The sequence below is a fragment of the Cervus elaphus genome, chromosome 11 (assembly GCF_910594005.1).
Source record: "Cervus elaphus chromosome 11, mCerEla1.1, whole genome shotgun sequence".
NCBI classification, from domain to species: domain Eukaryota; kingdom Metazoa; phylum Chordata; class Mammalia; order Artiodactyla; family Cervidae; genus Cervus; species Cervus elaphus.
In genome coordinates this window covers 66352213-66367079 of record NC_057825.1, presented here as the reverse complement: position 1 = coordinate 66367079, position 14867 = coordinate 66352213, and the positions used below count along the sequence as shown (strand labels likewise).

The 14867-nt window shown below is 34.6% G+C and overlaps 1 protein-coding gene across 5 annotated transcripts in view; it reads right to left on the bottom strand.

Annotated features, from left to right (window-relative positions):
- Positions 1-1096: 1096 nt before the first annotated feature.
- CCDC88A (coiled-coil domain containing 88A) overlaps positions 1097-14867 on the bottom strand; it is a 113800-nt gene continuing 100029 nt past the window's right edge. For 2 of the 5 annotated variants that reach the window (XM_043917985.1, XM_043917984.1), the window contains 6 exons: positions 14391-14462; positions 13325-13405; positions 10631-10890; positions 9962-10424; positions 5728-5828; positions 1097-5011 (listed from right to left, as the gene is read on the bottom strand). In XM_043917985.1, coding sequence (XP_043773920.1) covers positions 5764-5828; positions 9962-10424; positions 10631-10890; positions 13325-13405; positions 14391-14462 — 941 coding nt within the window. In that variant the 3' untranslated portion in view covers positions 1097-5011; positions 5728-5763. Of the gene's footprint in view, positions 5012-5727; positions 5829-5851; positions 10425-10630; positions 10891-13324; positions 13406-14390; positions 14463-14867 lie in introns of those variants that run through there. The other 3 variants (XM_043917982.1, XM_043917983.1, XM_043917981.1) reach the window with 3 other exon arrangements.

Below are 14867 nucleotides of genomic sequence, written 5' to 3'. Positions count from 1 at the left end.
GCACTCGGTTTGGTGACCTTAACTATTTGAGAAAGACTATTTAATCTTAAAGTTTTTTTCTTTTTTTTTTTTTTTTTAAGATCTATTGAGGTAACTTCAGTCAGGTCAGAGGTTCCACCCTCCCCATCCCCATGATGATTACTTGTTACAAGAATGCCTTCATTAACATCAGGAGTTCCCTGGTTGCCTTCTGGTTAGGAATCAGGCTTTCACTGCCTGGCCCAGGTTCAGTGCCTGGTCACGGGAACTGAGATGCCCGCAGGCTGCAGGGTGGCCAAAAAAGAATTCACATCAAAACTAAGATTATTTATCTAAGATTACCTGTCTTACATCTTATTTATTATACTTGAAAAAAAGCAAGTTGCAAAAATAGCATATGTAAAATTATACATGTGATAGTGTACATATGGGGAAAAAATAAAATAATATGGGAAGACATTAAATTGTAAATAGTGGTTATCCCGAGGGAATGAGGATTAAAGAATAAGAATTTCCAGCAGTATAATTAAACAAGGGGGCAAGGGAAAACCTTTCTGTTACTGTTTGTTTTTAAACCAATGCTTTCCCCCCCCCCAGTGAAAAATAAGCTAATTTTTTAAATAAAATTCTATCTTTAGAATATCTTAATCTAGAAAAACCCTCAAAGTAGGGGTAGAAAATATGCCATAATCATTATACTAATGAAATTACATTTTAAAACTCAGGAGCAGAACATACAGAGGCCATTAAGAAGGATTTGTTTAGTCTTTGTTCAGAGATTAGAAATTTGAACATGCTTGAACAAGTTTCTTCTGTCCTTTAGGCTATATTAAATTTACTCATTTTTTCAACTACGCATCTAAAAAGTGTAAGATAAATTTTATACACATATAAACAAAAACGTGTAAGAACCCAGGATTAGGTATTGTCAATTGCCATATAGAAGCTAGTTCAAAAACAGTGAGGAAAATTAATATACTTTTTCACCACTCTTAAACTCAAATAAGGTCCTAATTGAGGGTCTGAGTAGGCTACAAAACAGCCTAGAGGACTTAGGAAAATTATCATTTCCTCTAATACAATCGGATAGTTGAGAGATAAACGTTTTTTCCTAAGGTTGAACACACAATAATTTCTTCTGGTAGAGAAATTTATTTAATTTGTACCAATCTGCATTACTGAAAGGCAAAGGTAAAAACTTGTCATTTTTCAATATATGTGGTTAGAGACTACAAGTTTACTGATGGCAGAATTTTTATAAAATATAGATGAGTGAGTAAGTTAGATGAGTTAGTAAGAAATATCTTTCCATCAGTGATAACATTCCGAGATGCTACACTGGTTTTTGCCTACTTGGTACTATATCTCTAAGAAAGAGGAAATTTAGGTTGCTTTGAATGTAAAATGAAGGTTTACTGAATTGAATCAAAGACACTGAGGACCTCAGGAAACTGGTCTAACTGTCCTCACCTTAGAGTGAAAATAGGCCCAGAAAGACTGACCTGCCCAATGACACAAGGCAAGTTGCCATCTCTTAACATTATGCCTCCCAAAGTCTAGGTGAAAATGAAAAGAGACTGATGTGTACAATCTATTATTGTAATGACACTTCTGGGATTGACAAAACTAATAGACTCTTCTCTTTCTCCCAAAACCTCTAATACTCATCCCAAAGTGATTAGAACAGAGATAAACAAGATTATATCTGAAAATTGGTTTTCTAGGGCAAAGAGAAAGGAAAGAATAATACTTGGTTAAATTATATGTTATGATTGCTAACCACTTGTTATAAAAATCATATCAGTTTGACAAGTGAATGTTAAACCAACTTAATTTTTTTAGAAGAAATAAAAGTTAAAAACTAAAATGAAAAATGTTTTTGAAAAAAGATCAGCCAAATGATGGTGTCTTTTTTGTTATGAACTGGATTTTTTGTTATCAACTGTGGCTTTAATATAGCCAAGTAACAAACATTTTGCCATTTAACTCCAGATTTCTCAGTAGCGTTACTTTAAAGGAAATGTTACAGCTCTTGTATTATTTGATTTGGTATTTAATAACAGTTATAAGTACAATGGCAAACATTGAAAGAGAGAACCCTTAGAAAAGAAAGACAATTTAAAATCAGGTTTTGTTAAAGGGTGTTATAAGTGCAACTTTATCCATAAGCATTCCTTTTAAGGCATTTTCACTGTTGTCCAAATAACTTGTACATCAAGGTTTATATTATAAAATGGGCTCCATCTGTATTATTCATTCAAGGCTTAAGGAAAAAAACATCTCAGGACTAAGACTAGCAGAAAAAAAAAAACACAAAACTTCACTTTTCTCATAAAAAGTAACTTAAAGTACAAAAGTTATTTAGCATACATTATTACTCCTCATTGTAATTCCAGATTTGGTACAATATCTTTTTCACTTCCTGACATAAACTGTTAAGACAGTACAGGCTGTAATACTTCATTTGTGAGGTGGCTGCAATTCTGTTATATGCACAGTGATTTTTAAATAGGCTCTTACCATGCCTTGCATGAAAGGTGCTACATACAAACCTGTTCCGTGAACTCTTTGGTAACCACCAGTTCAAAAACTTGGACCGAACATTTCCACACTGCCAGATCTGAAGCACTTTATCGGAGCTCTGGGCCGAAGCTATTACCCTGTATATAAATTCTTTAGTTTCCAAGGGGGAGTAGAGCCGGATAATTAAAATCATGTCAGGCGCCAGTCGGGAAAGTGGCCCCAGCTATTGTACTTTCTAGTTGGTTACATGGTTTTGTTTGGCAGAAGTAGTTTATCTAAGGGAAAAGCATGACTTCCTACTAAGTTTGCTTCTGATGCTATCTTTTGGAAATGGTAAAATACTCATGTGGTTATCTAGTCCTTTCTTGAAATGGTATGAAAAAGGTGATGAATGTGATTTGAGAATATGCCTACTTTTTGCAGTCTCAAGTGTTCTCTTGGTTGTCTTGATGCATTTCCTCAGAGTCAGCCCTTTACAGGCTACCCTTAAGCATTTTCTAATTGAAGCAATAATGTGTTGCTTCAGTCAGCAGGGTCTCTGTTTTAGGATATTAGTGTCCTGGAGAGATCAAGCTGTGGTATCACACACCCTCGCTGGACTACCTCCTACTCATTAAATTTCAACTTGAAGCAAATGTCCTGGGATGTGTCCTAGTTGTGCAAATTAGATGCTAGTTAATATAAATCTAAGTTACCCACTTATTGTATTTAGCTAAAACATAATTTCTATATTTACTCTCAATTTATCCACCTAAAAATGAATTTACAGTTTTTACATGCAGACATCTCTAGACTGCCATGATGCCCAATATCAATCTGATACTTCAATCTAGGAAATCATGATGGAGACATGTTTCACAGTCTAGAGAATAGGTTTTAAATATGTCTGTTGTGCAATATTTGTATCTTAGTAAGAATCCTTTGTATTTATATTTACATAGCACCTTTCATCCAAGATTTTAAAAGTGATTTAACTTTACAGCATTATTTGGTGGCAAAACCTAACTTCCATTTCAGTTTCTTTTCAACTATACATGCCGTATTTTTTTTCATTAATGGTCTTTCTGAAAGTAGACTATGAACACAACACTCTTACTGGCCTATCAAAAAGAGGGGGAAAAAAGAGAAGGGCATGAGGAAGGAGGGAGAGAGAGAGACACATTTCTCATGGCTACTAGGTTAGTGATGAAACACACAGTTCATAAACCACACACTATGGAATTATTCCAAAAAGATTTTTAGAGCTGGTAGTGAGAGCCTAAGAAGTACATTGTTAAAAAGTCAGTATCTTTCTCATTTCAGACCTTTAAGATTATTCATATATTTATGTTAAATAATGAATTTGCATTAATATGTATCAATGCAATTTTTGATTTTATAAGAAAATAAAACTGTGATAGAAAATTGGAACTACAAAAAAATTGATGTTTCCCTGGGTTAACTAAATTTACTTTTTTGTGCTTCTTTCAAATGTAAAACAAATTCATACAAATATTTCAAAAGTACTGATAACAGTTACCAACTTTAATGTAGTCTTATAAAGGACAAAACCAAAAATTCTTATTAATAAGTGATAACCTTAATAATAAATGAGTTCCTGGCAAAATGCGGATCGTAGTAAAGTATTTACATTATTTTTGCCATAAGAAAACTTCTTAAGCAACAAACAGTCAGCTCTCAAGTTAAAAAAAAACATACATACATAACCCAATACTAAAGAAGGGAAATGAGTTCAAACACAATAGCTTTATCTTGGGAATGTCTTTTTCTAGAAAACCACCTTACTAAAAAAAACATTTCAGAAAAACACATTCTAATTACCTTGGATCCATGTGTGAATGAATTACTTAGTGTTCCTTAGCAGGGAATATGGAAATATTAATATCACTGTAGATTTTTTTTATAACTCCTATCATGGATTTTTCAGTTATTTCATAAACTGAGTTTCTTTTGCAGTGCATCAAAATAATTGGCTTAAAAATAAGAGAATACCAACACATGCAGTCTGCTAACCAAATAAGGCTCTGACATGCCTAAACAATGTTCTCTGTATCTTGATATATAGTACATTCCACAGCATACTACAGCATTTAATTTAGGTTTACACAACTAAATATAAGTGGCTAGACTTAGGCTAATACTTAGCAGAAGCATTAAGCAAACATGGATAAATTCATAAACAAATGATGAAAGAAGTATATTGTTCTTGGAGTACTTCTTTAACCCTTAAAACACTTGGTCCTTAGCGAGAGAACATGCTTTATTCAGTAGATCTTAACAGTACAATGTACATAATAAGTCACAAAAACCTTCTAAAAATTTTGGCAGTTGACTCCAGTAGTGCTCCTTGATTCAAGGAAGGAATGAAGGTTTGTATTTCTTTCCTGCTCTAGTCACGAAGGATTGTTAAGTCTCCTTAAAGATTTTAAAAAATGATTCCTATAGTTGGGTGTCTTGTTACTTCAGAAATAAAGGCTTCACACTGAGAAACTGAAGGACACTTTTCTCTCTGTATTTAGTTGGAAAGTAGAAAGAAAGAAAATATAAGAAAAGTTTGAAGATAAGAGATATAAAATACAGAGCAACCACTAAAAGAACAGCATGCACCAGGTACTTTTACAGGGATAAGAGTGACAGAGAGTCAGAATTTGTCTAAGCAGCTCTTTGTAGAAAAGACATTTAATTTATTCTCCTCAATTACCAAGAACATTGCACAGAAGTTATATTCCTACCAGAAAGATTTTAAACTGAAAGAGTAATTTCTAAAACATTATTCATTAGTAAAATCAAATTTAAATTGAGGGGAAAAAATATTTTTAAGGATTGTTTTCCTGCACTAAGGGGCTTCCCAGGTGGCTCAAATGGTAAGGAATCTGCCTGCAATGTGGGAGACCCGGGTTTGATCCCTGTGTTGGGACGATCCCCTGGAGAAGGGCATGGCAACCCACTCCAGTATTCTTGCTTGGAAAATTCCATGGACAGAGGAGCCTGGTGGGCTACAGTCCATGGGGTCACAAAGAGTCGGACACGACTGAGCGTGCACTGATGGCCAAAAGCTTTGAGGAATCAGGTGATTTTGATTTACTAATCAGACAGACAGAAAATCATGAATAAAGCAAGCAATATTTACATCTGTTAATGCAATGTGCACTTGTTCTTATACTTAATGCAGTTAGTGTGTATAAATGAGATTAATCTCATTTACATTTTAAGCAAGAAACTCACCACTTGGCCCACATGTCATGTAGTGGGGTTATAGAATTAGGAGCTTTGTTGCTCCCTAGACCTGCTTTTTGAATTTCTGTTTTCTTGTACTTTGTCCACATCTGCAGGAGAAAAGCATTTCATGTTATTTAATGAAAAGCTAAACATAATACAATTCATGAAGATAAGAAACTATAGAGCTCTCGCTGCGTTGGGCAAAGAGAAGGAATCTAACTCTGGAAATGTTATTCATCTGATAGACATCTCTACTTAAAGACTGATTTACATGTTTTAAAAGCTATAAATAATAATGTCCTCTTGGTGTTTGATAGGTTTATTATGTTTATTTACTATATGGTCACATATAGTTTTAAAGTAAAAAATAATCTTGCATGCAGCAGCAGAAACATCCACAATGAAATATTTGTATTGTTTACTAAGAAAACCAGGCCTTGAGGCTTACTTTGTAGGAAAATATATCTGCTTACACGGTTAGAGTTAAAACTACTTTGGTCACAGGGGACCCAAAGCCTAACATGAATTTACAGTGCCACAAATAATAGGGGTATCATTTCTAGAAACCTAAGCCAGGAGTAGGAAAGCTATTCATCTAAAATTAGGGTACTAATACAGGCATACCTCGGAGATAATTGCAGGTTTGGTTCCAGACCACTATGTTAAAGTGAATTTTGCAATAAAGCGAGTCACATGAATTTTTAGTTTCCCAATGCATGTAAATAACAATGTACATATCTTAATTAAAAAATACTTTATTGCTAAAAAGAGCTATCCATTATCTGAGCCTTTAGCAAGTCATACTTTTTTCTGCAATAGTAACATCAAAGATCATGGATCACCGATCACAACAAATATTAACAATAATGAGAAAGTTAGAAATATTCTGAGAACTCCCAAAATGTGACAGACATGAAGTGAGCAAATGCTGTTGGAATAATGGCACTGATAGGCTTGTCTGACAGAGAACTGCCAGAAACCTTCAGTTTGCTGGGAAAAAACCCCACAGTATTTGTGAAGTACAGGAAAGCACAATAAAACGAGGTATGCCTGTATCCTCTGTGAAGTTGTAGAGTATTTATGGAGATGTCTCAAAAAAAGCACAGTTATTCAACTGAGTCAGAGCTGCTTCACTTTGATCAGAAAATAACTGTTTTTTTTAAATTGGGGCATCTTGTAAGATTTCATTTATAGAAGGTATTATGTTGATTTTTTTAAGAGTTTGGGAAACACTAGCTCTATATGATTTCTAAGGCTCTTATCACTGCTAAATATGTGATTTCAAGTGCTATCAAGAAACACTGGTAAAATAGTGTTTTAAGGGAATTTTATGACCTTACAGCCAGTGACAGTTTCTGGAGGAAATATCACCTATATTCTCTGACAGTCCTCAAGACACATGGACATGGTACATATCTTTCTGTCTTACATGCACAATGTGTACGTTCTTTTGGAAAACATGCTGTATATGTTACTATAGTCATCTGGGTTAGAAATGCTTCTTTCCTGTAAGTCTAACATTGTAAAAATAACAGTGTTTACAACATTGTAAAAATAACAGTGTTTACCATATAGTAGCATATGATTTCTCAATGTATTTTAATAAATAAATTTAATATTAAACTACAGGTTATGAAGAAAGAAAAGGGACACCAAAAACATTTGAAATGTTAGGACTAATTGTGAAATAAGTGACAAATGGATTGATGTTTTCATGTAGATAAAATATATTAAGTGGTACTAAAAGTAAGAAAATTTCTGATTGTTTATTTGATGACCTGCACTGGAAGCATTTTTTTTTTTAAGTAAAAGGCAGAAGATTTATTCGATCTGAAGTGAAACCAACACATTGGGAGCATTTTTAGTAAGAGCTGGCTTTGAGAAAAGAAGTATGGTCAAAGATATAAACAGAAGGGGCCTAGGCCTGAAATGATCTTGTGTAAGTACAAGAGAATAGGGTAATTTACAAAGGAATACAAATTTCCTTCTTTTTGTTTCCTTTTTTTTGTTTTTTTTTTTTTTAAATTTTTGCCCTTGCTGTGTGGCTTGCAGATCTTAGTTCTGTGACCAGGGATCGAACACAGGCCCTCAGCAGCGAAACTGCAGAGTCCTAACCACTGGACTGCCAGTGAATTCCCAGGTCACACATTTCATTAAGCAAAGATACTTTAGAAATTTTCTCTGGCCCAATGAATAACAATAATAATTTACTATAACAACACGTGTAAAATAATAACTTCCTCCTTGTTTATCAAGTTACATTTCAAATCATTTCTTCTAGATGCCAGGCTGCATTGTGATATTTAGGCTGAATCAAGACAGCAAAAACATTTCAGAGATAGAGCTAAGGTATACTTGTCCAGAAGTGAGTGAGTCAGGGTTATGGGTTTCCTTGGGGCTTTCTTTCTTGTTGTTTTATTCTGGAAGTTAGAAACTCAATTTTGGCTGATTCTGTTTTAAAATGCTATGACCACAGGATGATAATTTTAAAGTTTATGACATGAATCAGAGTTAGCAAATATTTTCTCTCTCTTTTATGATTATCTTTTAGCTAAGAGGTTGCAATTATTCTTAGTTTTAAAATTTGTTCTACTAGAAACATGTCTGTTTGTTTATATGGTTATAAACACTAATTTTACATTTTATTTTAGCACAGTGTACTCATTTTAGAAAATTCTGTTTTTAGGACATATGTAACTTAGCAATAAATTATAGAATTATTTAAGTAACAATCTTCACCACCCAGTAAACTTGCTACCCTTTTAAAAGAGAAGTAAAAATGCAAATTTCCCACACACTGAGTATGATTTGATTTATTTCTCTTTGATTCTACATTTTAAAAAACTCTGAAAAAACTACTGTGTTAACTGATTCCAAGTAAAAAAGTCATCCTGAAAGAAAGATAGTACTTGAACTCTTATGTTTGTCAAGTGAAGAAAAGTGCAGGGAAGAAATAGAATATAAGTGCTCCTAGTCACTGTATAAGTCACATTTAAATTCAGTGTTTTTTTTTTTAATTACACTAAATTTATGAGTATTAACAGCATTTTAAATCTGAACAATTTTATAAATATGGGCAGTAGTTATTATTTACTATGTAAGGTGTTGACTTATTAACTATTTGAAAATAAAATAGCAGGGCAGAAGGCAAAATTAAATGGCAAAAGAAAATGACATCTTTTTAACATATTTTCCTTACTAATACTGTACATGTGCAATATGAAGTGCACATTTTGGGGAAAAAAAGGAAAGGACAAGAGGTAGGGAGAGAGGGAAAGGGGAGCAAAAGGGACAATGAGCAGGGAGCAAAAGGGACAATGAGCATTCTTTTTTGGAATCAACAAATATGACTTGGAAATGCCTTAGTAATTATAGAGCATGCAACCATTTTAACATGCTTCCAGGTATCAAAGTAACAATCTCTTACTGGGTGACAAAAAATGTGAAAGAGGAGCATGTATTGTTAAGGTTCTTGAAGTCATGCAGAAAATGTACAATGCAATTAATAATAGTTCATGCAGGCATTGCTGTGGTTACATAATCACGTTTATATACATGCCACAATGTACACTTGAACACTATGCCACAACTTAAAAATAAAAATAGAAACCTAGTCAAGTGATTCTTTTCAACAACGGCTCTTCAAATCAGATCAGAGAAGCATAGTGTGTATCAAATGACATCAGTATTATATTGTGCAGTTTTGATCATACACAACCATATTCATACCAAACCGTTTGATTATCCTCAGAAACCAACAATGCAGCTTCTGTGTCATCAGGATAGAGGCATGCAGGAGTGGTAAGATTATTATTATCTACAGAGGACTGTGGATTAATGCTACTGTGGCTCTGATGACCAGAAAACTGCTCATTATCTTTCTGAGCAGTTTTTTCCAAAGAAGCAGAAGCCTGGTCAGTTACTCTGGTGACTGGTCTGGGAGGTAACCCACTTATGTTACTAACTAATTCTGTATTCAGGGATAAAAATGGCTGAGCTAGATGAGCCACAGTAAAGGACTCTAAGCTATCTGTAGCTGATCTTCCAAATGCATCATTAGACATATTAATCATGGCAAAAGTCTGATTTAGAAAATGTGACCTTTCAGTTCTTGAGTTTCTGGCCTGGGTGTGTGGAGACTGGGGCCTGTCTGTAGCTAAGGCATTCTGTGCTTGAGAACCTAGCGCAGATGTGGGGCTGTGAGGTGTGTGAGAGGACCGCTGGTGTAGACAGTACTCACTGGATGTCGCAGTGACGCCGCTATCAGCAGAAGCTGGCGGTGAATCAACTGACACAGGTAGTCTACTGTCCTTGGCCAAAAAATCATGGATGCTTGTCCTTCGAGTAGTTCCTTCGGCAGTAGAGATAACACTGCTAGCACGAGGTAAAGTGGCATAGGGATTACTATCTTTTGATTGTCGTGACAGAGAAGTTTCTTTTATTAATTTTATCTTTCCTTGAGCGCCTCGTGTAGGCTTTCCTGAAGAACTCATGAAACAGGTATCTTCAGCCTTTTGAGGACCAGGTCTCACAAACTGTTCAGGCTTAGTTGTCCGTCTATCATGGAAGTCTCCTGGAGTTTTTCCACTTACTGACCTGGCCAGACCACAGCTAACTGGTTTGTTTTTCCCCAAAAAGTCAGAAGAGACAGACAAACTTTTCATTACTTCATCTAAAAGATTCTCTTGACTTGAGGGCTTTAGCTGTTTAAAAAAAAAAAAAAATCAAAGCAGGTTAGTGAATACAGCCATACTTTTGGTTTCCTGATATGGTAGACTATAAAAAATTGCTAATGTCTCTAAACACTCCTTAACTTAAAAAAAAAAAAAAGAAAAGGCTCTAAAATTCAACCATAGAAATTTAACTTATAGTGTCCATCTAAATTAAGGTAACCGTAGATAAAACCAACCTGCATTGAGGTAAGCTTGTTGCTTTCTTCCAGAAACTGTTGTAGAGTAACAACTTCACTTCCAGGGGAACCAGTTTTGATCTTGTGATGTGCCCGACTCTCCAGTGTTCTGTGCTGGAGCACTGGACTTGATCTGGTCTGTCTTTTCAAGTACTGGATTGGACTGCTACCACTGCTGGACCATGCCTCATGCTCATGAAGCAGGCTAAATTCTCCACTGCTGTGGCTTTGTGGCCTGCTCTGGATATTAACTGCACCTGCTTTAGGAGTAAATGGTGTGTTAAAAGTTCAATAACAGACACAAGATTAACACTATGTATGTACTGACAATTTATTGACTGGATTCTTATGAATAGCCAAACTGACTTTCAAAGCTTTATTCAGAAATACTTAAAACCATGTTAATCTTTCATCAGTCTAATAACTGTCTACCATAGCATGCTTCCTTATTTGTCTGCATGACAAATATTGTAAGCTCCAAAGGGCAAACACTTGCCTTCACCACCAGACCCAGAACCTCAACATATACATCAGGCACTCAATACATGTGATGAGTAAATGAATGAATAAACAAGGAAATAATATATTTTTAAAAACTCAGGTTAAAAAACTATAAAATACCTTATAATTTAAAAAAAAAATTGTTGTTGTTTTAGTCATGAAGTCATGTCTGACTCTTTTGTGACCCCATGGACTATAGCCCACCAGGTTCTTCTCTCCATGGGGTTTCCCAGGCAATAATTCTGAAGTGGGCTGCCATTTCCTTCTCTGGGGGATCTTCTTGACCCTTAGACCTCCTGTATTGGCAGGCGGATTCTTTACCACTGAGCCACCAGAGAAGCCCAAAATATGATTATATGAATTTTAAATTGAGAATGTTAAAACCAAACACTCTAACAATTCTAATTCTTTGACTATCTATGAAGTCTGTGTTCCTTATTTGAAGGCTTCTCTGTTCATCCTAAACAAATAACCTGAAAGAGTGTGATAACCTAGAGGGATGCATGAGACAAGTGCTCAGGGCTGGTGCACTGGGAAGACCCAGAGGGATGGGATGGGGAGGGAGGTGGGAGGGGGGTTCAGGATGGGTAACACATGTAAATCCATGGCTGATTCATGTCAATGTATGGCAAAAACCACTACAATATTGTAAAGTAATTAGCCTCCAACTAATAAAAATAAATGGAAAAAAAAGTCAAAAGGAAATTATTTTGATTAAATACTGATGTAAAAAAAAAAAAGGGTGTGATAACCTAGAGGGGTGGAAGGTGGAAGGGAGGTCCAAGAGGAAGGGAGCATGTCTATCTATGGCTGATTCACGCTGATGTGTGGCAGAAACCAACACAACACTATAAAGCAGTTATCCTCCAATTAACAATAAATAAAAAATAAGTAAAAGAAATAATCTTAAGAAACTTTTAAAAAATTTACATAGCAAGCATCTAAGGAAAGTCAAATGGAGACATGATATAATTAACTTAGAAAATTCCAGTAAAAATCAAGTATGTAGTATCTCATTCTTTATTTAATGTCTGAACAATCTGATTCTCCCTGCTTTCAACTGTCAGTATGATAGCTTTAAAAGACTCAGTTGAGGCTGAACAATGATAAAGAATGCAAATTACTAGATCTGGAAAAAAGCTCCCCAAAGTTTATGCTATTCCTTAAGAGTGCTTATTCATTTTGATCAATCGCAAACGGTGTAGAAGCATCAAGATGGAAAATGCAACTTTCCATGGTTTCCTAATCACAGAGAATAAAGTGGGTCATGAAAGATTTTGGCTCAAACTATGTAACATTTTGTAGGAAAAAGATTTTCTTAAAATTTCAAATCAGAAAAGGCTTCTTCACACTTCAGGTAATATTTTTCTAAAGGATATAAGAACATGATTATAAACATGAAAAAACAATCACTTGAAATCAGATTTTTCAGATCAGTGCAACAAATACTAAAATTATAACCGAGACAAAATTATTCTATAATACAGAAAAGCAAGAGAACAAATGCACTCATTATAATTTAACAATTCTGTTCTGTAGAAAATAACTACTTTAACAAACTTTTATCATCTATTAAATAATTCCAGAATTTGAGTAGGCAGTGTACCTTTAAGAAAAAAGGTATCAGTTGATACTTCCAGACATTCACATAAAATTTCAGCTTAGAATCCACATTAATAAACTGAGGAAAAAGGTATCTTGAACTAATTCTTTATATAGATATATGCATCCATTTGGCACTTGTTACACTCAGACAAACACAACTGTCTTCTCAAATTTAAAAAATATATTCCTCCTTATTTCGTGGATAAACAAAGCTAGAAGTATTTCTAAAACACTTTCTGTGAGTTCAGTGTACATGTATCATGAGAAAATTAAGGCCAACCATTTTCACGACAAAGACAGAATGTAAGAAAATAAGAATTTACAGATACTTTTGGAATACAAAGATAACAAGAAAAAGATTTTACCTGTGAAGATGAAAAATGGAAACTAAAATAACTGCTCCTGTTTTTACATTTGTACACATTGAAATACATTTGTATTACAATGTGAAAAGCATAAAATATTCCAAGGAACTATGTTCCAAACACAGATGATTTGGATTTCATTTTACCCCAGAAACTTAATTTCCCATTTTTTCACAAATCTGGAAATGGATGGAGCATATTAGTAAATTTACCTACAGCATACCTTTGACTTCATGGAGTGAAGCATTATTATTGCTATTGCTAGTGGATGTTCTGCCACTATCAAGGCTGGCTGGTCTCGAAGCTAAATGAAAAAATCAGGAGACAGTGATAAAACTTGCAGCTGAAGACACTGAACTTTACATTCTGATTACAGAATGCTTTGAGGAAGCAATCATGCATACTTTCACAGACTGAGCATGCCCACAGAGAGTTGAGTCTTATAGATTAGCAAGCAAAGGCATTTCCAGATTGTTCAGTTAAACAACTGAAAACAGGACACTTCTGAGACAACAGCTGAGATTCAAACAAAAGAAGATAAAGTGAATAATCAGATTTGGAAATGGATTTCTAGATGGATACCAGGACTGTTGTAGTTGAACAGAATGACATGTCCCCAAAAGAAAAAAAAAAAAAAGGCTAGTGATTAGGTCACAAAAGATCAGACAAGGAACCCTGCACATTGCAGAGATGCCACGAACAGGAGGAATATGAGCATCTGCAGAGTTAATGTCTTGTATTCCTATCCATACAAGGGAAACAACTGCACCGTTAACATGGCCCCACCCTGCTTCCTAAAATCCTGCTCACATATGAGATTTCTTTAACGTATTCCCTTACATATTAAATTCATTCCTTTTCCATTTTTTTTTGTTGTTAATAATTTAGTTTGGTAAGAGAAGACTTTCCAGTCACAAACTAAAAACTGAAATGCTCAACACTGCAGAAAATGTGGTTTCTTAGAGTTTGTCCTTTACCAGAGTTATTTTTAAAACCAAATATGAAATGTATCTCTAATAACTTTATGCCAAAATGGCAACAAAATTAGCCTTAAGCATTATACAGACATACTTTATATATGACCTTGACTAAGGACTATTTAGATGAAGTAATCTTATAAAAGGAAAAAAGGGAGTATTAGGTTTGAAGAAATGGCAGAAGTAGCTATGAGATGCAGGTTAGAGAAAACATGCTTGCTGGCAATGCCACATTCATGAGGTCAATGCAAGAGTCTTAGCATTCTCATTCTGTATGTAATATGTACTTGCTAAATAAAGTTCATATCTTACCATGAACTCTTGATCCCGTACTAGAATCATCACTAATACCTTGTGGACTTACGTCTTCAAAGGATGTAGTATCTACGTAAAATAGTAGAATGGATATAAAATTTTTTTAACAAAAAAAAAAAAAGATAAAATCTTATTTATGCAGAATATGGAAATTCTTTTTTAATCACGTACAGTACATCTTGTTTTAACATATTTCATACACTCAATCAGAAGCTGGAACAGGAGTAAGAAACAGAATAACTCTGATGTGAGTTGACTTGCTTAAGGAAAATACCAGAAGCAGTGAAACCACCTCCCTGTGACCCTGCAAGGCAAAGCAAAGCCTGGGCTGTTCTATGTGATTCTCTGATGGCGTGTTCCTAGGTTTTTGTTTGTTTGTTTTTTTAAAGCTTCTATCACTCTCTCCTTTTCTGTCTTTTACTTGGTTTACTTTTCCATTTCTTGTTAGTTCATTAGCTGTTTATTATGGAAGAC